Here is a 23,835-nt window from a genome sequence, read left to right as displayed (position 1 = left end):
TTGATACTGCTTCACAGCTCTTAGATGCTCTTTATTGTTTTTGAATTTTCCCACAACTGTTGGGTGGGGTGAGGGGGGGTATGTTTCAGTTTGGGTAGTATTTAGATTTATCTTCAGGTTCACTGATTTCTTTCTTCAGCTATGTTGAGTCTCCTGATGAACCCATCAAAAGTATTCTTTTTGTTTGTTTGTTTTTGTCTTTTTACCATTTTCTAAGGCTGCACTTGCAGCATATGGAGGTTCCCAGGCTAGGGGCCTAATCGGAGCTATAACTGCCAACCTACACCAGAGCCATAGCAACACAGGATCTAAGCTGTGTCTGCAGCCTGCACCACAGCTCATGGCAACGCCAGATCCTTAACCCACTGAGCGAGGGCAGGGATCAAACCTGCAACCTTATGGTTCCTAGTCAGGTTTGTTAACCACTGAGCCACAACGGGAACTCCAAAAAGTATTCTTTATCTCTCACTGTGTTTTTAATTTCTAGCATTTTTGATTCTTGTAGTTTGTATCTTTGCTGAAATTATCCATCTGATCATACATGTTGCCCCCCATTTCCACTAGAGTCTTTAACATATTAATCATAGACATTTCTAAATTCTCTAACATTACCAACATCTGGGACATCTCTTTTCTAGTTCTGTTGATTTTTTGGTCTGTTAATGGTATGCTTTATTTCTTCCTCTTTTTTGTATGTCTCAATTGTTTGTTAAAAGCTGGACATCTAATAGAGGATAGTAGAATATTTATGCCCAGAAAAAATTTTGTCTTTTGCTAGGTCTTTAGTATGGGAGGTTGATCAGTCTGTTTGGTGGTTGAGCTGGGCTTGGGTTTTATTACTACAGTACTACAATCATTGTGCCACAGACTTGTGTTTCAAAGAGTTTATCTCCATGCTTTTATCCTCCACCAGAAGTAGATTAAATGTTTACTGTATTGGTGATAATGATGGGAGTGGAGAAGGGACATTCTCTGTTGTTCTGATTCATCTTCATTTTTCGGCACTGTATCTCTAAATCTTAAGAGTGGGACCTTGTCTGTGGTGTTACCCTTACTCCAGCTGTAGGATCCAGACCCAGGACAACATCCTGCCCCTAAAGCAAGAGTAGGGTAGTTTGGGGGGTTTTTGTTTGTTTCCTATTACCTTTACCAGACTGATAAGAGTCTTCATCTGTGCCCTAAACACAATATCATTTGCTCCCCTTTCTAGCAGTAGCTTAAGGCTTTTGTTCTATAGTGAGATAGTAAGGATCCAGACAAGGCTTCATACCTTTCCTGTGGCTGCTGCTGTCCCCCTCCACTAAGCTTGCACCGTGAAATGATACTTCTTCAGGCTTCTCACCCTATGCCAGTCTTTCCTAACAACTTCTGATGAAATCTTTGGAGAAGAACATGCAGAGGGGGTGCAGTTTCCCTTTATGTCTCCTTACATACAGTTTCCCATTCTATCTTCCAGGGGTTCTGTGTTCTCACCATAGAGAAACTTTGACTTTTTGCAATTGGTTAAACATTTTAGCTTTAATCATTTCACTAGTTTGTATGGCATCTGGTGTCTACCCTCAGTAAGAAGTGCTCACATCTTGTTATCCTTATTTTTCCTTAAACATTATATAAGTTAGTTGCCCTGTGTCCTTAGGTTTCTGAAGGATATAAGAAGACTTATAATATGCAAATTAAATGTGTGATTTTTGTTTTAAAGGTTGGAGCAAAAGTCTGTCAGCTTTCTACATGCTAAGCAAAGGCTGAAATTCACTTACACCTTTTTGTATATGTGGTTGCTCTAGGGTTTTCAGTAGACATCTTTAACTTGTCACAATCTGACTTCAAAAAAAATGTTTGTCATTTAATGTAAAATTGCAAGAATCTTATTAGTATACTACAATTTACTTCCTCATAGTAAGTAAAATTTTGCTGTTGTTTTATGCATATTATTTCTACATGTGTTATAAACAACAAAATATTTTGCTTTAAGCAATTTAAAGAGGTGTCTTTGAGTGAAAAAAGTGTTATAATTAACAACATTTATCATTTCTATTCCTTTTTATTCCTTTATATAGATTCAAATTTTTGTCTAGTTCTTCTCAAAGAACTTTCTTGAATGTTTCTCATAATACAGATCTGCTGGTATTCTTCACTTCTACCTAAGAAAAAGTCTTAATTTCTCCCTCATTTTTTGAAAGATAGTTTTGCTGGATATAGAATCCTAGGATGACATTTTTTTTTCCTTCAGAACTTTAAAAGTGTCACTCCATTATCTTTCACTTGTATAGTATTTGAGGAGAACTTTGCTGCTACTTTTATCTTCTTCTAGATGTCGTCTTTTTTTTTTTTTTTTTCTTTCCTGGCAACTACCCCCAACTCCACCATCCTCCACTTTGTTGGTGATTTTCTGAAATTTGATTACTGTGTGTTTTGGTGTGATTTTCTTCATATTCCTTTTGCCTAGGATTCTTTTGATTCTAGAAACTGATGGTTTATAGTTTTCATTAAATTTGTAAATTGTTTGTCTATTCTCTGAATTTTTTTTCTCTTTATCCCTTTTCAGGGATTCCCACCATATGTATGTTAGTCTGCTTGATTATCCTGCACTATACATTTTTTTTCAGGTTTTTGTCTGTTTCATTTTGGATTTCTTAAGGTTAATGTTTTTGTTGTTATGTTCTTGAATATGTTGTATTGCTGTATTACAAACTTCAAGTTCACTGATATATTTCTTTTTCAGTGTTTAATCTACTGTTGACCTCATTTGGTATACTTTAATTTCTGATGTTTTATTTTCCATGTCTATAAGTTTAATTTAGGTATATTTTGTATCTTCCATTTCCTTCTTCATCATGTTTTTTTCGTCTGTCTTCTTGAATTGAGGCAGTGTGTGGCCATTTTAACATCTTTGATAACTTTGCCATCTGTGCTGTTATTGAATCTTGTTGCTATTGTTTGACTTTTCTCCTTGGTTAAGGGTTGAATTTTCCTGCTGCTTTGAATACCTGGGGGTAGAGGAAGGTTGTTTGTTTGTTTTTGGATGCCAGACCTTATAAATTTCATATTTGTGTACTGGATTTTATGGGATTCTTCTGATATTGTTAGGCTTTGTTCTGGTATGCACTTATCACTTCAGATGACTTTGATCCTATCAAGGCTTTCTTTTGAGCTTTATTAGAGTGGTCAGAGCAGGCTTTGGTTGAGGACAGTTTATCCTCAGTAGGTAACTACTGAAGCATTACCTGGGCACTGCTAAAACTTAAAACTCACACCCTGCAAGAATCAAGTTGAGTGCACTGGAAACGGAGAGAAACACCTTCCTCTTCCATTATGAAGGATGGTTTGGTAGAAATAGTTCATCAATATTATTAGCCACATAATGACTTAAGTGGGCCTCTGTGGGGCTAATCTAGGACCCTAGCCACCACTTAAAGCATTAATTTTATGAGAAATGTATTCAGAGTATATAGTACTAGATAGTAAGTTTTATTTTTTTAATTAATAAATTTTATTACATTTATAGGTGTACAACAATAATCAGAACCAAATTTTACAGCAATTCCATTCCAGACCCTCAGTGCATCCTCCCACCCCCCCAACCTGTCTCATTTGGAAACCATAAGTTTTTCAAAGTCCGTGAGTCAGTATCTGTTCTGCAAAGAAGTTCATTGGGTCCTTTTTTTAGATTCCACATGTAAGTTAAAGCATTTGATGTTGATGTCTCATTGTTTGACTGACTTAGCATGTTATTTTCCAGGTCCATCCATGTTGCTGAAAATGCTGTTATTTCTTTCCTTTTAATACCTGAGTAATATTGCATTGTGTATAAGTACCACATCTTCTTCATCCACTCCTCTGTCAATAGGTTGTTTCCATGTCTTGGCTATTGCAAATAGTGCTGCAGTGAACACTGGAGTACATGTGTCTTTTCGAGTCATGGTTTTCTCTAGATAGATGCCCAGGAGTGGGATTACTGGATCAAATGGTAGTTGTATTTTTAATTTTCTGAGGAATCTCCTATAATGTTTTCCACAGTGGTTGCACCAATTTACAATCCCCCCAACAGTGTACTAGGGTTCCTTTTTCTCCACAGCCTCTCCAGCACTTATTGTTTGTAGACTTTTTGATGATGGGCCATTCTGGCTGGTGTAAGGTGGTACCTCATAGTGGTTTTGATTTGCATTTCTCTAATAATGAGTGATGTTGAACATCTTTTCATGTGTTTTTTGGCCATCCGCATGTCTTCTTTGGAGAACTGTTTAGATCTTCTGCCCATTTTTTGATAGGGTTGTTTGTTTTTTTGGTATTGAGCTGTAGGAGGTGTTTATAAATTTTGGAGATTAATCCCTTGTCAGTCGATTCATTTGCAAATATTTTCTCCCATTCTGTGAGTTGTCTTTTCGTTTTGTTTAGGGCTTCCTTTACTGTGCAGAAACTTTTAATTAAGCCCCATTTTTTTTTTTTTTTTTTGATTGTCATTACTCTAAGAGGTGGATCTGAGAAGATGTTGCTGTCGTTTATGTCAGTGTTTGGCCTGTGTTTTCCTCTAAGAGTTTTATAGTATCTGGTCTTATATCTATGTCTTTAATCCGTTCTGAGTTTATTTTTGTGTATGGTGTTGGGAAATGTTCTAATTTCATTCTTTTCCATGTGGCTGTCCAGTTTTCCCAGCACCACTTTATTGAACAGGCTGTCTTTTCTCCATTGTATATTCTTGCCTGCTTTGTCATAGATTAGTTGACTGTAGGTGTGTGGGTTTAATTCTGGGCTTTTTATCCTGTTCCACTGATCTGTATATCTGTCTTTGTGCCAGTACCATACGGTTTTGATGACTGTGGCTTTGTAGTGTAGTACTTGATAGTAAGTTTACAACAAACCTTAAGAATAAATGACAAACTATTTTTCTTAATCTTCCACCTCTTTTCTGTCCTACTTGTCTTTCATTTCTCCTTCCCCTTTACTTTTTTCTTCTTTTCTTATATCCAATCCTTACTTATTTCTTCTTGATCTGAATACCAGTACTCCACATTCCTATTTTCCCTTACTCTGTGACTTCCTTCCTCTTTCAGTCCTGTGTGGTCAGATTTGCTCTTTAAGTTTCTAGAGCAGTGAATTATCAGCATACTTTGGACTCTCAGCAGGTAAAGCTGTAAGGGCAGAGCTAAGCTTAGAGGAAAGGGGGCAAGCATACCATACATTGCAAAGTACAGTATGGGTTGAAATAGTTCTTGAAAATATTCTTTAGAAATCTTATAATTGTTTCCTCTGCCTCCTGGTGTAGGTGTAGCTTTTTTTTTTTTTTTTTTTAATGGCCACATCCATGGCTTATAGAAGTTCCCAGGCCAAGGACTGTATAAGAGCCTCAGCTGCAGTAACGCCAGATCCTTTAACCCATTGTGGGAGGACAGAGATCAAATTCATGCCTCTCCAGCGACCCAGTACACTGCAGTCAGATTCTTTTTTGTGTGCTTTTTTTTAGGGCCACACTCGTGACACATGGAGGTTCACAGGCTAGGGGCTGAATGGGAGATGTGGCTGCGGCCTACACCACAGCCACAGCAACGCAGGATCCAAGCCACATCTGCGACCTGCACCACAGCTCACCGCATCACTGGATCCTTAACCCGCTGAGCAAGGCCAGGGATTGAACCTGCATCCTCATGGATACTAGTCTGGTTTGTTAACCTCTGAGGCACAACAGGAACTCCTGCAGTCAGATTCTTCACCCACCATGCCACAACAGGAACTCCAGTGTAGTTTTTTTCATACATAAAAATCTTTATTGCCAAAATTCTCCTATCCGCATAAGAGATCCACTTAGGCTTTGGTTAAATGAAGGAAGTATTCATAGTGGAAAATGGACTTTGCAATTGTTTTCTTTTTTCCAACTTTATTGAGGTATTATTGACATTTAACATGTGCGAGAGTAAGGTGTACAACATGAGATTACATACATGTATACACTTGCACTTGTTTTCTAGTTGAGAAGAACGCATGTTTTTCTTTTGATTTCAGTAAAAGCCTACCTTTTATCATGATTTACCTGAGAATTTTATGATTGAAATAATGACTTATCATTGCCACCCTGTCTGGAAGAAAAGTACTAGTCTTTACATTGTTTAAATTGACTCTCAATGAGTGTTATTACAGGTAAAAAAATAATATTTTGTTAATCTAGCTTTAGCATATTAATTTCCATCCATTCGCCTTGTGAAAAATTTATCTCTGATCCCTGTTTGCATAGTCTCTTATGTAACAGATGTATCTAGATCTTTCCATTCTGTAACTGCAAAGTGAAGTGACATTTTAAATATATATCAGTGCAAGTTCCTATCATCATGAGATTCTGTTGCATGTAATTTTTAAAAGTCAAAATAACCGTGGCTTTAAACACAAAAGCATATATTTCTCTGTACCTAAAAGAAGTATGGATGTCTAGAGTTCAGGGCTCTGTGGCAGCTCTACTCTAATCAGGGACAGTGACCCCTTCCGTTATTCAGCCTTCTATTCTTTGTAAGTGATTTGATTTAAGAGAGCTTCAGGAGCTCAAGACATGAGGGGCAGGGAAAAAAGGGGGGAGGGCAAACAGTAATTTCTGCTATATCCACCAGTAATTTCTGTTATATCCTGTTACCCAGATTCAGTCAAATACCCAAACCTAGCTGCCCAAGGAGACTAGAAATAGTCTTCTTAACTGAGCATATTACTGCCCTGAATAAACTGGTATTCTGCTGTAAGGAATAGGGGGAGATTATAAGGAATTGGCTCAAATAATTATGGAGGGTGGCAAGTCCAAAATCTGCAGAGAAGATGTCCCACTTCAAGTCTAAAAGCTAGAGGCCACTGTTAGAACCAGCGAGAGAGAGCCAGTATCACTATTCAAACACCACAAGGCAAGAAGAGCTTACTATTTCAGTTTGAAGGCTATCAGACTGAATTCCTTCTTACTTGAAGGAGAGTCAGCCTTCTGTTCTATTCAAGCCTTCAACTGATTTGATGAGTCACACCCACACTATGGAGAGCAGTCTCCTTTACTCAGTCTATGATTTAAATGTTAATCTCATCCAGAAACACCCAGAATGTTGACCAGATATCTGAGTACCCTGTAGTCCAGTGAAGTTGACACATAAGATTAATCACACCGAATAAAAAACTAAAACATGTATAAGCATACCAAACACTGTACACTTTTATAATGTAGAAGCGCACAGTTCCTTATATTTCCACCTCTCAGAGGTATCTGTTAATGATAGCTTAGTGTATTTTTCTCTACTTATTGTCAGTACATATACCAATATTTTTATAAAACAGAATTATACTATTTAAACATATATATGCATATGCGCAAATATACTTACATGTAGAGTATTATGGCATTGTGATTTACTTTTTTTTCTTCTCTTTCTTTTTTTTTTTTCCTGCCACACTCGTGGCACATGAAAGTTCCTGGGCCAGGGATTGACCCTGCACCACAGCAACAACCCAGGCCACTGCAGCAACAATACCAGATCCTTAACCTCCTGTACTGCAGGAGAACTCTTACTTTTTTTCATTTTTATTCTATGTTTATTCTGTGTCTTTTGAACATTATTTCACTATGGAACTAAGTACTCATTTACTCTTACTTCATTTTATTTAGTAAATATTTTTAACACCAGTTGTGTACCAGGCATAATTTATATATCCAGTTATCTTTTGGTAGAAATAAAAGTCGTTTTATTTGTTTATGGTTTTTGTTGTAAAATACTGAAATAAACATTTTTGTACTGTATCTTAAGACATTTTTGCAACAGTTTCTATGTTAGGGATTATAGATAGAGTAACAGGTTTGTGTTCTGTTTTGTTTCTATAAAGCATTTTTAGGGGTTGGTTTGTTTGTTTTTGTGGGGTTTTTTTGGTGTTTTTGTTTGTTTGTCTTTTAGGGCCGCACCCTGTGGTATATACGAGATTCTCAGGCTACGGTTGAATTGGAGCTACAGCTGCTGGCCTACACCACACCCACAGCGACACCAGATCCGAACCACATCTGTGACTTACACCACTGCTCGTGGCAACACCAAATCTTTAACCCACTGAGCAAGGCCAGGGATCAAACCTGTGTCCTCATGGATACTAGTCATATTCATTTCTGCTGAGCACAAGGGGAACTCCCATGTTCTTAGATTTTAAAAGGTATTGAGTTTTTCAACCTCAGCACCGTTGACATTTTGGGCCAAATAATTCATTGTTGCTGGGTGGGGTGATGGGGGTTGAGGGAGCTGTTCTGTGCACTGTAGGGTGTTTAGCAGCATCCCTGGCCTAGATGGCCCTAGCACCACCACCCTAAACCCTGATGAGTAAAGGGCGAATGTGAAGGTGATTTAGGAGATGGAATAAATAGTACCTACTGTGTTTCCAGTTATAGTTGTAAGGCACAGATAAGGAGAAGACATCTTGGATGACTCTCAGATTTCTCTCGGATGAGCAACTGAATACTGTCTAAACACCATTCGTCATTATAGGGACTACAGATGGAATAATAGATTTGTATTCTGTTTCTTCTAGGAACCTGGTGTGTTCCATGGCTATCTGTGATTCTGTTAACTATTGATCTATCTGCTTGGAGATGTTCAGTTGGCAATTGAATGTTGGGGTCTAGAGTTCAAGCTAGAGGCCTGAACCAGGAAGATGTAGTACTTGACTGTATACTGCTAGAGTTTAAAGCTTAGGTGTAAAGCTCCCAAAACATGTATCCAAAGAAGACATGCTTAGATTTATTAGGCTCAAAAGAGGAAAAGTTTTGGGAGTGTAGGGATGTGCTATAAACTTGTTTTCATTTTTTTAACTCTACTTTTTACTTCCATGGTTTTTATGGGGAGGCAGGGTTGGCTTTGGTTTGTAAGTCTCATAATAACCTGGCAATATAAAATTTACCAATGTATTTATTTTAAAATTATCAACTGAATAACTGAATAGCCAGTATTTCTTGGGGAAAGAGCTAAAAAGGGACATTTACTATTTGAGAATATAGGTTGCATTGAGCAGTAGAATTTGAGTGAACTTTTGAGTCAAACTTTGGTTGGAATCTTGGTTCTCAAAATACTTAACTTTGTGTCCCTGGGGAAATGATCCTAAATGATTTAGCTTCATTAGGATTCATTTTACTCATTTGTAAAACTGGGGAAATCATAGCTATCTTTCAAGATTACTGTTAAGATTAAAGAAGATGAGCATTAGCACATCAAGGATAGTGGCAGCTGTCCAAATCTAAATCTCTCCACACATTTTGCCCAAAAGCCGTAAGGGGAGTTCCCCTTGTGTCTCAGTGGGTTAAGAACCTGACATAGTGTCCGTGGGAATGCAGGTTCAATCCCTGACCTCACTCAGTGGGTTAGGGATCTGGCATTTCCATGAGCTGCGGTGTAGGTAGCAGACGTGGATCAGATCTGGACATTGCTGTGGCTGTGGCAAAGGCTGGCAGTTACAGCTCCAATTTGACCTGTAGCCTGGGAACTTACATGTGCTGTGGATGTGGCCCTAAAAATAAACACATACATACATACACACATACAGTGAAAAGGTTAAAAATAAATAGATATGCAGAAACATCACAGGTAAAAGGAAACAATAAGAAAGCAGGGGTTGTGATCTTGATAAAGTAGCATCCAAGCCAAAATACTACTACTAATAATTAAACACACAGAGTATGATTTACAGTGTTAAAAGCCATAACTCTCAATGAATTTATATTTTTTAGTATATATGCACCAAATAATACAGCAACACCTGACTATAGAACAAATGCTGTAGTAGAATAAAGGATAGTTCAAGAAGAAATAGAAACACGTAATAGGAGTTTGGAATACATAAGAATACAAGTCTAGTACAAGATATTTCAGGATCATTTAATAAATTTCCTGTTTCAAATCTGGAATTGGCAATTTCTTTAAGGGCTCTTGGTTTCTTTTATTGGGAAATGATATTTAGAGATCACAGTCTTTATACCAGGAGTGTTCACTTATATGGGACTGGTCTTTAGTTCTAGGCCTTTTCAGTATATAATGCTTAGTGTGTTTGTTTGCTTTTTTTAAAAATAGCCATTATTATGGCATATGGAAGTTCCCGGGCCAATGATCACATCTGAGCTGCAGCTGCATCCTATGCCACAGGTGCGGTAGTGCTGGATTCTTAACCCACTGCACCACAGAATCTCCAAACTTAGGACATTTTTTTTTTATACTCTTAGTATTATTTTTTGTTACAAAATGCACTTAACCTTAGCCAGGTAAAATTCTCCAACTGTATACATGGGTACATAAGGTCCTTCTTTGATAAATGGCCTTAATATTAATGTTCTTAATTTTTAATAATGTATTTTTAAAATATAGTTGATTTATGGTGTTGGTGCTATACAGCAGGACCTCATTAGGAGAAAATACATCATTAGTTCATGCTGACATTGCTAATTGAAATTTAAAATAGTCATTATTTCTTTGATTTTTATAGTTGTATCTCTTCTTGTGCTAAAAATCTTGGTTTCTGAATGATATTAGCAAAATAGATATATTCATCTTAATCTACATTTTCAAATTAACAATACCAATATTGTTACAATTATTAACAATTACACCAAAAAAGAAAAGAAGTTCCCTAGTGGCTCAGTGGGTTAAAGATCCAGCATTGTCACTGCTGTGGCTTAGGCCACTGTTGTGGTGAGAGTTCATTCCCCGGCCCAGGAACTTCTACATGCTGCAGGCATGGCCAAAAAAACAAAAAACAAAAACAAAAAACAATCATAATAGTGTAGCCACTGTAAAAGGCTTAAGATATTTGCAGTTCTTTTTGTCCTTAGGATATATCCTAATATACATATACAAACTACTGTGTTTTGAATCCACTTGAAATGATCTCTCTATAAGAATTTGGTTAAACCAACAACTCTCTACATAAATAGGGTTTTTTTTTGTTTTTTATTTTTAGAGTTTTATTGTTTCCATTTTATTTCTGCTTTATTTTTATTTTAAAGGATTTAAGATAACAGCTGACAGTTGTGGTTTATTTTAAATAAATAATTAGCTATTAGGAGTTTTAGGATTATGGCGAGTTCCCATCGTGGCGCAGTGGTTAACGAGTCTGACTGGGAACCATGGGGTTGCAGGTTCGATCCCTGGTCTTGCTCAGTGGGTTGAGGATCCAGCATTGCCATGAAGCTGTGGTGTAGGTCGCAGACGCGGCTCAGATCCCACGTTGCTGTGGCTCTGGCATAGGCCGGTGGCTACAGCTCCGATTAGACCCCTAGCCTGGGAACCTCCATGTGCCACGGGAAGCGGCCCTAAAAAAGACCAAAAAAAAAAGTTTTAGGGTTATGGGACAGTGTTTAATCAAAGATTTTTCAGGGTTTTTTTTTTTTTTAATATTTTCTAAAATGGATGAAGAATGTACTGTAATTCAAGATTTCACTTATTCCTGTGTACTCACTGGGAGCCCTTGACCTCCAAGGCAGCCCTAAAAAGTATACTACATTAATACAATACACATTTTGGAAATTTATCTCAGTATTTTGTAAGACATTGGAACTACAACCAGAATCTTGAATGAAGTTTGTCAGCTCCTTAAGCCTGCTAAGTTTGGTTATTTAGGGCCACAGTTATATAGACAACTACTCCTCTCCCTTTCTAATGCCAAAGTAACTTTTACATGTAATAGTTAATGCAAGTAAAATTATATACTGTAAAGAAAAATTACATACTGTGACTTGAAATCTGCAATTTAAAACTTCAGGTGGTTCTATTGGGTCACAAAATTCTGTTTTTGCCACATGGCAAAATACAAAATTGTAGTTATTATTATGTCACTTCCTGGGAGAGTGGATCCTAAAATGTATAATTCTGTGATTTCTCTTCTCAGAGTCCGATAAAATACCAGTAATGCGTGGACAGTGGTTTATTGATGGTACTTGGCAGCCTCTAGAAGAAGAAGAAAGTAATTTAATTGAGCAAGAACATCTTAGCTGTTTTCGAGGTCAGCAGATGCAAGAAAGTTTTGATATAGATGTGTCAAAACCTATAGATGGAAAAAATGGTAAGACCAATGAATACATTTAATGTGTTTTGTAAACCAACAAGTTTGTTGATAAAGTTTAGAGTAGTCCCTAAGTTTTAAATTCAGAAGTGTTATAACTTATAAAATTTCTGATTATTTCAAAATTAGTTATTTTAGAATTGAAAACTGCTATGAATTTCTGAACTATTTCAATTATTTTATTTGACATGTATGTTCGCTGGCATGACACTAACATTTATTATAAATGTACAAATTGTTGTAACGTGCTCTCTGAATTAGTCCTTTTTAGTAGCTTTTTAGTGATCAAGGAAAACTGAACTTAGAAAAAAAGCCACTTGTCATTATATCAAAAGAACAGTTTATTTTAATGTTACTCCTTTTTCTGAAGTTTGAAAATACTTTCCTTTGTATAAGGCCCTTTTAGCTATCTCCATATTGATAACCGTATCAACTTTTAATTTGAAGTTGTCTATTTATATTTCCTTATTCAACATTTGGATATGTTTGCAATAGTTTAAAATATTGATAAACTAGCTAAGATTGCAGTATTTCATTATGTGTCTGATCTTGAGTAAAATTCAAAAGGTGTGGTAAAGTTAAAAATACTTCTACTGTTCCATTTACTGCAGAAAGTGGGATCAACTATTCTGGTGAGTATAACAGTACAGATAGATTAGAATTTGTAGCTTTATTTTTATTTTTATTTTTTCCTGTAAGTATTCCTTCACCCATGCTTGCCTTTATTTGGGAAGTTTTGGGCAAGTGCTACTCAATCTAGTGAATTAAACTATGAATTGAGTAATTTTTCTCCTTCCCCTTATAAAACATCTCTAAAGCATTGAAATGTTTTAGAGTAACATCTAAAGTTACTCCTTGATCGAGTAATTCACCAAGTGCAACTTGGAAAAAATGAATTATATAGTTGGAAGCAGTTGTTTGTATAATATAATTGATGAAAAGCAATAAGCTTTAAATTGTTTTCTTTTTTTTACTGTTAGTAACATTCCTAGCCTTTTCTCTCTCTTATTCTTTACTCTCTCTTATCTGTCTCTGAGAGCACACATGCTCACACACATACACACACAAACATGCCTCACAAGCAGGGAAATTTTATAGTTTATTAAACCAAGTTAAAATATCTTTTGTGTCTTTAAAATCTGCATAACTGAGGAAAATGGTGGCTTCTGAATAAATTGGTAAATAAATCTAAGAAATATATATAATGATAGTTGTCTAATATGTTCCAGATATCATACTCTAGGAATTTTAAATATCTCATTTGTCTAATATATAGAGTCAACTGTGTTTTTATTTCACTATAAAGTTCAATCTCAAGGTTCTTACATATTAACATATAAAGAGCAGTTCAGTATCTACAAAGCAGAGCTGTATCTACATTCCTACTGATTCCTATACAGAGAATTCTTTGGGTAAAACATAAATAGCAAATTTTGTGTGTATCTGATTTTTTATTGGTGACTAAAGTATTGTAAACTCTTATCACCACTATCAAAATAATCACAAAAGCCTGCTTTATGGTATTGAAGAGGCTGAACTTTTTTCATAATTTCATTGCTATTAAAGAAGGCTGAATTTTGGATTTTTTTCATTCCTATTAATTCTCAAGTCTTGCCTCAAAAATGGCAATTCACCTTAACAAACCCAATTTATTCACCCCAATTTTTTAGTAGTTGTGCATGGAAACAACCCAAGAGCTTGGAGGAGGAAAAGGATGAGTATTAAAAACAAAAATATAGGTAGATTTATCCCCCTTTCTCACTATGTTCAAAACATTTCGTTTTCACTTACTGTACTAATTTGTCTTGTGGAAGTTAGTCATCAGCCCTGTTTCACCTCTAGATCCCATCTACTTGGAATCTGAAATGTTAAATGGAGGAGCATACTTCAGTTTTTCTCAAAGTGCCCTAATTTCATAAGCCAATCATTTAAATAAGTCTCATAAAAGAACATGGTTCATTTGTGTGAGTAGATTTTTCAGTATATCTTTGAGTCTGTGTTAGTTCTAGAGTATCAATCTAGGATATAGTAATATTTTTGCTAGCTTTAAAGATACACGTTGAATGGTAGAATTCTAATCAGTAATAACAAAATAGTTAAACTGTTAAAACACTTTTGTATTGTAGTCTTTCAAAATGATTTTTTTGAAGTTCATTAGAAGAAAAATTGGTTTTTTTAATTGTACTGTGACGCATCATGTTTTGTTACCAACAAAGATTCTAAGTTCAATTCAGTATATATAGTGTTGTCATGAATTTCCATTTTATTTGTAATTCAGTATCATGTAAAACTTAAATTTATGTGTTAAAATGTGACTTTGACTTTGATGATTACAGGAAATATTGTAGTACATTTGAAAATTCTCACTGATCTTAAGGAAAGAACATTTGCTGTCCAAAAAGCTACCATTGTTGAAAAAATAACTCAAATTTAAGGTACAAAGATTTAAAAAAATATAATCTCAGGAGTTCCTGTTGCGGCTCAGCAAAAATGAGCCCTGCCCATATCCATGAGGATGTGGGTTCAATCACTTGGCCTCGCTCAGTGGGTTAAATTCCAGCACTGCTACTAGCTGTGGTATAGGTTGCAGATGTGACTGGTATCCCACATTGCCATGGCTGTGGTGTAGGCCTAAAGCTTCAGCTCCAGTTTGACCCCCAGCCCAGGAACTTCCATGTGCCATAGTCGCGGCCCTAAAAAGCGAAAAGGAAAATATATATATATATTATATATATGTATATATAATATATATATAATATATATAATATCTTGATTATTTTGCTTCTTACCTCCAAGCTTCTGAAATTTTATATTTTATTAATTTAAGGGGGAAAATAGCTTTTCCACCTAAATTTTCTCATGTACATAGGAAAAGCCTTGACTCTTCATATTGCTAGATTTAGCTTTTTTTTTAGGGCTGCACCTGCGGCATGTGGAGGTTCCCAGGCAAGGGGTCTAATTGGAACTACAGCTGCCAGCCTACACCACAGGCACAGCAACACCAGATCCCAGCTGCGTCTGCAGCCTACACCACAGGCACTGCAACACCAGATCCCAGCTGCGTCTGCAGCCTACACCACAGCTCATGGCAACAGATCATTAACCCACTGAGCAAGGCCGGGGATCAAACCAGCAACCTCATGGTTCCTAGTTGGATTCTTTTACACTGCGCCATGGTGGGAGCCCCCATATGGCTTGATTTTGAGTGCTTCCTTGTGCAGATAGTACTGTGCGAGGCACTTGTGTGAAAGAAATGGATGGGGTTTTGAACCTCAAGAAATTTTAAATCTGTTAGGGGTGACAAAGCCTATGGAGGAGAAGTTAATGAAGAATAAGTACAAGGTAGCACAGTAGACACTGCCTTCTATACATTCTGAAAAAGGATATAAAATAGAGTTGGCAATCACACTGCAATGGAGTTACTCAAATGAAGCTTTCTGGAAAAATCCCATTTAATAATTTAAAACATTTTAAAATGCCATATTCAGGAATTCTTTTGAAGTGCTCTGGAAAGTTCCTAAGAAACTGAGCAGTTCTTGCCTTAAGGACATTAAAATAAGATACTAATTCCTTTTCCTTCTGACCTTAACTGTGTCTTGGTTGATGTAGCTGTTGCCACAAATACGCTGAGTGTGTTTATTATTTTCCTCCTTATTAGTTTTCCTCCTAATCATCAGTAATCATTGAATTAAAAGGATAGATCAAAGTTTAGCATAACTTTTTTTTACATAGAAAGGTAGATAACCCATACAAAGAAAGATAACCCCCCAAAATATAATAGTTGGTTGTGACTTAGATTACGTTTTCTCTGAGAGTTAAAATAAAAAATGATTCTCTTCCCACTCCATCTCTTAGGCTAGGAAATATTTATCTAAGCAGTGTGGCAACTGAAAGCCTAGAAGTTCACTGGGATGAATCATACAAATAAAATCAGGCCTTCAAATAAGTAATTTTTTAAATACTTAAACTTAGTACTAAAGTAATGTCTCACTCATAATTTATCTAAGCAGTAATCAGTAGAAAATGGTTGAACTTAATGGGTTAGTCCTGCACCTCCCTCTGGTCAAAACTTGCATAACCTCAATCCAATTATGAGAAAACATCAGACAAACTCAAATTGAGGGACATTCTACAAAATAACTCACAGATGTTCTTCAGAAGTGTCAAGGTCATAATTAACTAGATGGGAGGAATCCTTTCACAATGTATATTAAATCACCACAATTATACTTTAAATATCTTATAATTTTATTTGGCAATTGTACCTCAGTAAAGCTGAAAAAAAAATTTAAGTGTTAAGGTCATGAAAGACAAGAAAAGGTTGAGGAATTTGTCATAGACTAGAGGAAACAAACAGGACAACAAAATGCTACATGGATTGGATCCTAGAACAGAAAAGACATGAGTAGAAAAACTGGAGAATAAAGTCAATATGTTAGTTGACAGTATTGTACCAATGTAATTTCTTAGTTTTGACAATTATGCTATATAGTTATGCTAACAATAGGAGAAGCTGGGTGAAGCATATATATCATAACTCTTTGTGCTATTTTTGCAACTTTTCTGTAGGTGGAAAATTACTCCACAGTAGAAAGGTGTTTTATTTTTTTTCTCAAGGCCAGTAGAGGAATTAAAATAGTAAAAAAAATAATGCAAAAGAAACAGTGAAAGGAGAGATAAGAAACACAGATAAAACAAAGAGAATACATGGGAAATGATAGACCTAAATTCACCCATATCAAAAACTATAGTAAATATAAGTGAAGTAACACTCCAGTTAAAAGACAGGTTGACAGATTTGTTTGGATTGCAAGATCCAATTGTATGCTGTCTACAAGAGTCACACTCGGTTATAAAATCACAGATAAGATGAAAGTTAAAAAAGGACTTTTTACCATTCAAGCTAATTTGGGGTACTATGACAGCAATAGATGTTGGTGGATCTCTAAGGATTTACAGCATTTAACAATTTGACATGTAAAGTACATCCTATCACTATTGCCTGGTAAGGATATCCCAGATTGAATATAAAATTTCAGAAGTCAAAAAAGGTGCAGACATGGGAAGAAGAAAGGAATATTTAATCTTTCTAAACATTTTTTTCTTCTCCTCTCTTTTTGGATTCTTACCTTCTAGCTGTTTTTAATTGTCATAAATGTATTTAATTCCTTTGAGATCTAAGAAGATTGACAGGGGTTTTCTCATTTTCTCAGGTTTAAGATTTACAAGCGTACTTCTAAAGCTGAGGTTTTCCAATCTGGATAACCAGCTTTTTAGAAAGGGAATAGTTACAGAGTTGTTCTAGTCTAGGGATTAGCTTATCATCAGCAGCTGCCTTTTTTGATAATCTGTTATCAAATGCTTTCAGAATTATATAATGAACATTTCTCTAATAAATTATACTAAGGAAATTTATTGACTTTAATACATAAGTGAAAAATTTTATGGAATATTAGCATTTAACAAGTTAGCATTTTCAGTGGTATTTTGAATTTGTGCATACTTTTGCTAACACTATTCAAGAATTCTTAACTAAAACTTACTTTAGTGAGCCTTGTTAGAATGATAGTAAACGCTTTATACTATACTAATGACAGTACTTACTCTTTGATTTGGGTTAAAAAAAGTAAACTGTGCTGCAGGATAATTGTAACAAAGCAGATGATTTTCAAGTGAAAATAAGAATTAAATTTGAGAAGGTAAAGAAACATGTCTATTTAATTTTGTGAAAATGTTTTAAATAAGATTCTCTGATTTTAGTATATTGGGGTGTTTGTCTTTTTGTTAATCCTTAAATTATACTATTCCTGTAACTGAAAAAAAAGCCTTTGATTTTTGTATCTTGACAACCTTTTAGAAAGTGTTTATGTAATTTTAAAATGTGATCAAGTGGTTTTCATATTTCCTCCTAGTTCTTTTTTTAGTAAATATGGAATTGTTTCATACTAGTTTTACTAGTAGATTGATAAAATCTAGGTTTGAGTAGTAAAGTCTCAAATCATGCCAAATTTGATTTACTTGGATATGTTCGTGTTTTCCTAGTAATTCATTTTTTTGTTTGTTTAAAAATGTTTCCTACAAGTGGTATGTCTACTTCTCAATAACTGACAAGAAGGCACATGAAAGAAGAAACATGTTCAGTGAAGAAAATTGCTTCAGTTGTCATTTTCTACTATGGCAGTGAAATATTTTTATAATCCTAATGTTACAAACTAGCTTTTAATTCTTATCTGTACTTTTTTATAGTCATCTTAATTACATATAATTAAAGTTATTAAGTGTTTTGTAAGCATTTCTCAATCACACATATTTTTTAAAACTATATCTGTATATACAACAGCTTTTTTAATTTCTAGTACTATACAATGGGAATTAGGTATTTTTGTAGGTTAAATACCTTTAAATGTCACATTAATATAGAAGTGAGGATGAAAATCAAATGTGTTAGAACATAAATTTGAACTAAATCAAAAAGATTCTGTGATTTATTAACTGAAATGCTAAACTGATTTGTAAGATTCAATTTTAAGTGGATTTTTAGATAATTGCATATTTAAAATGTAACAGTATTTGACAGGGGAAATGTTTTAAGGTTAGCTACCAATCTGCCAAATAGCAAGTCTGTGTCTGGCTTTACTTTGTTGTCTGTTTTATGCTTACAAGATGTCACAGCATACATTTTCCACTAATGACTTTTTATTGTCATTCTACCACTAATCTTTCATTAAAATAATAAAATGTCAGAGTCCCATCGTGGCTCAGCAAAAATGAATCTGACTAGCATGCATGAGGATGCAGGTTTGATCCCTGGCCTTGCTCAGAGGGTTTAGGATCCAGCACTGCCGTGAGCTGTGTGTAGGTTGCAGAAGCGGCTCGGATCTACTGTGGCTGTGATGTAGTCCAGCAACCACAACTCTGATTTGACCCCTAGCCTGACCTCCATATGCCACGAGTGTGGCCTAAAAAAATAAAATAATAATAATAAAATAACATGAATAAATAAATCAGTTCAAAGTAGAACTTTCAATTTAATTTCTTTGCAAATTTTTCATCTTTAAAAGTATTTTAACAACTTGCACAGAGTTATGAAAAGAATATTTTATTTCTGCCAAAAGGCTCTTTTATACCTCTGTAAGGAAGAGCATCTAGTAGAATGTATACTGTGGTATCTTGTCAGGAAAACTGCATTAGATATTTAAGATGTTATTTATTGCATTTTCAGTTTGCACATCAGATGTTCGCTGTGTCATAGTCACAAATTTGGTGAACGTGAATAACTTTAGTTTCATAAAGATGGGATTTATAAATCTTTTACACATACAAAAATGCCATGTTCTATTTTTTTTATTCTTTGCAAAGACATTAAAAATGGTGATCACATAGTTGTCTTTAACTGATAAATTTAGACATAATTTGCCCTTTTACTTTCAGTAAAAGTAAAGCATATATTTGATAAACATTATTAAACTAGTATTTTGCTTTATTTTTAATTAGAAATTTTATTAAGAATTTTGAATAATGTTTGTCAAATACAGCTCATTTTTTAAAGTTAATACCACAAAAAGGCAGAAATGGCAAACCTCATTTAAAATTTACTTTGAAGCTCAGTGTTTTTGCTTTCTTAGTTGTCTACCACCTCCCTCCCTTCTCCCTCCCTTCTCTGTTCAAATGGAGAGGATATAAGGAGAGTACAGATGCAGCAGGTCTTAAACGAAAGCGTTCCCAAGGTACAGTAATTGTAGTTTTATTTCTCCATGTAGTTATATTCCTGGCTTGTAGCATTCACTTGTATTTAGAGCATTCAGTTGTATTTAGAGCATAGAAATTAGTAGGTTTTTAGAAATGTATCCATTCTGTTATTTTTCTTAGTGTTACTTAATTGTAAGTAATTGTGTATAAACATTTATAAACAATGTGTGTAGTCCAATAATAGGATATTCACCTATATTAAGAGGCTTTACTTTAAGACAGTGTGTGAATGATTTAGGGAACACAGTTTTGTCAGCTTAATACTATTCTTTTAATATCTTGGTCTTACAGTTTTAGTGTTTTAAGCATATGTTGCTCACAGCTATTTGAACAAAGATGCAGTTTCAAAACATTAGATTATAAGGCTTAAAATACTGACTTGGATTAGACATAAAATTAGAAAAGTAAATAATTGTTAAACTCTTGCAAAGTATTTTTTTAATTTATGAAGTTATTTTATTTAGAAAGATGAGTTTGTACCTTGCTTTTGTGTTTTGTTTGCAACTGAAGATATTACTCGTGTTTGTTATGTTAATTGAGTTCAATGTTGGTCTTAATACTCAGTGTTAGTCTTGTGTTCAATGTTAGTAAAGTGTCCTGGCAGGTAAGTAAGATGTAAATTGGTTTTTCATACATTTTTGAAGTAGCATTTGTAACATAACTAAGAAATACATTTTCCTGGAAAGGATCTGTTTTTCTATGTATTCTAGTAGGGAATAGCTTTTCACAAAAAGGTCTTTATGATCTTAGATCTTGACCAGGACTCTATCCTTTCATATTTAGCTTAAAGTTATTTTCAACCCATCTTCAAATCAGAGGAGTTGAACTCTGCCGCTAACTAGCTTTGTGGCAGATCACTTAAGCGCTTGTACCTTTGTGTCTTGATATATAATAGGAGATAACATTTTGCTTAAAGAGGATTTTAAGAAAATAAATTAGGCCTGGTTTTCTGAAGGTATGTGAATTTTTCTTACCTCTATATCAGAGAGAGGAAACGTTTAAGTCCTTCAGAATAGAAGAACTATTCAATTATGAATTGATGGACATGCTTTGACAATTTTCTTAATCTGCTGCTTCCACAAAAATTACTTAATTTGTGATATGTGTCAGGACTGTGGTAGGACTCTGGTGCTAGTGATACAAACTGGTCAAGGTATGGTATCTGCCTTACAGAGTTTATATATTTCTGGAGTATATAGGTTTAACTTCTTTTTTTTAAGAGTTCATTTTCACCAAGCATACTTCCGTTAAAGAAATGCAGTAACCATACTGACTTGAATACCTTGGTAGGAAAAAATTTCCTTAATTTCTTATTAAAACATCTTTCAACCTTGGAGTTCCATTATGGTAAGCAATATCCAGTAGTAATTGGCTTTAATAGCCATTCCAAAAATACCTTGTATTCTAATAAATTAGATTATTCTCTTCCCAGTTTAAAGGTAAATTTTTTTCATCTGAGTCCATTTTGTCTTGTGCTGAGTGAAATTTTCACAGATCAAAAATTAAAATCCACAAAAGAAATGAAACTTAAGTTCCTATGTCAAAGGTATTGAGGACTTTCATGAAGGTGTATATCCCCTTAGACCTAAGGAGTGGTCACATGACCTGGCAAAGTAGTTTCGTTAAATATAAAAACATCTTTACTATAAAGGTTAAAATTATGGTAGTTAAGCCAGTTTATGCCATGTTGTTCCAACTAGTTGCCTTTTCCTGTAGCATGTTTAATCATTTATGAAATAAAGTCCCTATCCGTTACTTGTTTCAAATCAATATGTTTCAGTGAAATAGTTTTTTATTGAACTATGTTCAAATATAATTTTTTAAAATCTGCATATTACAGTTTTCACACAAATGAAGTTTGGGGAATCTTCAAATTAGTTTTTCCTTTTCGCAACAGCTATTCATAGCTTCAAGTTGAGTCGAAACCATGTGGACTGGCACAGTGTGGATGAAGTATATCTCTATAGTGATGCAACAACATCTAAAATTGCAAGAACAGTTACTCAAAAACTGGGATTTTCTAAAGGTAATTGTTAAATGTTACTGGAGTTTGTCAAAATTCTGGGACTCTGACTTTTATATTCAAAACAGACTATTCAAATTTTATTTTTAAGATATTTTAAATATGTGATAAGTTTAGTGATGGTTACTAACCCTGTGAAACTTTAAGATGACTGAGTTGACATGTATTCATTAATGAAAAATTATATGTTTAGAATGATCTGACAAGATTAACACATACTTTTTTGACTTCTAAAAACACAAAAGGAGTCAAACCTGAGGCAGTGATGTGAAATAAAACATGGCAGTTGAAATATAGTGTCAGGGAAGATGAAGACTGGAAATTTTTCATTGGATTTAGTGAAATGTAGAACATTGATGACTTAGCTGGATTGTTAGGGCAGAGCCAGATTGGCAAGAGTTGAAGTTTTAGTAGAAGGTGAAGAAATGGAGGCAGCGAAAATAGCTCATTAAAGAAGTCTGACTGAAAGAAAAGATGGACTAGTACCTGGAGAAGATGTAAGAACATTATCAAGACAATTTTTTTTTTTTTTTGTCTTTTTGTCACATTGCTACATTTAGCCATATGGAGGTTCCCAGTCTAAATCTGCCAGCCTTTGCCACAGCCACAGCAATGCCAGATCTAAGCCACGTCTGCATCCTACACCACAGCTCAAGGCAATGTGGCTCCTTAACCCACTGAGAGAGGCCAGGGATCAGACCTGCAAGCTCATGGTTCCTAGTTGGATTCGTTTCCACTGTGCCACAACAGGAACTCCCTCAAAACAATTTTTTAATTTTTAAAATTTTTTTGTCTTTTTTTTTTTCTCTTAGGCCTACGCCTGTGGCATGTGGGAGTTCCCAGGCTCGGGGTTGAATCAGAGCTGCAGCTGCCACTCGTGCCACAGCCACAGCAACACGGGATCCAAGCTACATCCGCAACCTACACCACAGCTCGTGGCAACACCGGATCCTTAACCCATGAGTGAGACTAGGGATCAAACCCACATCTTCATGGATACTAGTTGGGTTTGTTACTGCTGAGCCACAATGGGAACTTCAAAAAATAATTACTTTTAAAAATTTTTGCTAAGTCTGGTATTTTTTTTTACTCTCTCATAATATGTGTACATGAATTTTTTTTATATGTTCATTCATCAGTTGTATTTGTTTTATGAGTTAACCTTATCACATCTTGAGCCCATTTTGCTATTTGGATGATTGTCATTTCACTGATTAGTAAGCCCTTTTTATATAGGCAATTAACTTACTGGGCATCATATTTTCCAGAAATTTTCCCAGTTCACCATTCATCTTTTATCTTTGCTTCATGATATTTTTATAAATAGAGGAGTTTTTAATTTTTATATGTTCAGCTCATCCTTTTTTCCTTTCTTTTGACCTATGGTTTCTGGCTTTGCTGTCATGTCCAGCTTAGCACTTTATATCAGAGCTGATCAATATATATATATCATCTTATAAATTTTATCCCCCCAACCAGTGAAATTCTTTCTTAATATTTGTTTTATTTAGTTTTTCAATATATTGTGAAAATGCTATTTCTGTAATAAATAATAAACCTAAAATCATAATTTTCCTACAGCATCAAGTAGTGGGACCAGACTTCATAGAGGTTATGTAGAAGAAGCCACATTAGATGACAAGCCATCTCAGACTACCCATATTGTATTTGTTGTGCATGGCATTGGGCAGAAAATGGACCAAGGAAGAATCATCAAAAATACAGCCATGTGAGTTCTTTAATAATACATTCCTTATCTGGTCAGAATTTAAACTTCTGTATTATAGATTCCTTCCACTTATCTGAAATATCCAAAATAGGCAAAATCATAGAGCCAAAAAAATAGATTTATGATTCAAGGGCCTGGGGGAGGAAGTATGGGAAGTGACTGCTGCGGGTATGATGTTTCTAATGGGAGTGATGAAAATGCTCTGAACTTAGATAAGTGGCGACGGTGGTACACCTCAGGGATATGCCAAAAACCACTGAATTGTTTAAAAAAAAAACAACTATTGAGGTTG

The 23,835-nt window shown here is 34.9% G+C and overlaps 1 protein-coding gene across 7 annotated transcripts in view; it reads left to right on the top strand.

Moving 5' to 3' along the window:
- Positions 1–23,835, top strand: part of DDHD1 (DDHD domain containing 1) — an 87,425-nt gene that overhangs the window by 21,793 nt on the left and 41,797 nt on the right. For 2 of the 7 annotated variants that reach the window (XM_021102160.1, XM_021102145.1), the window contains exons 2-6: positions 11,869–12,042; positions 12,654–12,674; positions 19,668–19,769; positions 21,689–21,817; positions 23,396–23,543. In XM_021102160.1, coding sequence (XP_020957819.1) covers positions 11,869–12,042; positions 12,654–12,674; positions 19,668–19,769; positions 21,689–21,817; positions 23,396–23,543 — 574 coding nt within the window. The remainder of the gene's footprint in view (positions 1–11,868; positions 12,043–12,653; positions 12,675–19,667; positions 19,770–21,688; positions 21,818–23,395; positions 23,544–23,835) is intronic. The other 5 variants (XM_021102176.1, XM_021102167.1, XM_003121795.4 and 2 more) reach the window with 3 other exon arrangements.

The sequence above is a fragment of the Sus scrofa genome, chromosome 1 (assembly GCF_000003025.6).
Source record: "Sus scrofa isolate TJ Tabasco breed Duroc chromosome 1, Sscrofa11.1, whole genome shotgun sequence".
Lineage (NCBI taxonomy): Eukaryota > Metazoa > Chordata > Mammalia > Artiodactyla > Suidae > Sus > Sus scrofa.
The sequence above is the reverse complement of the archived record's forward strand: the minus strand, read 5'-3'. Positions and strand labels throughout refer to the sequence as shown.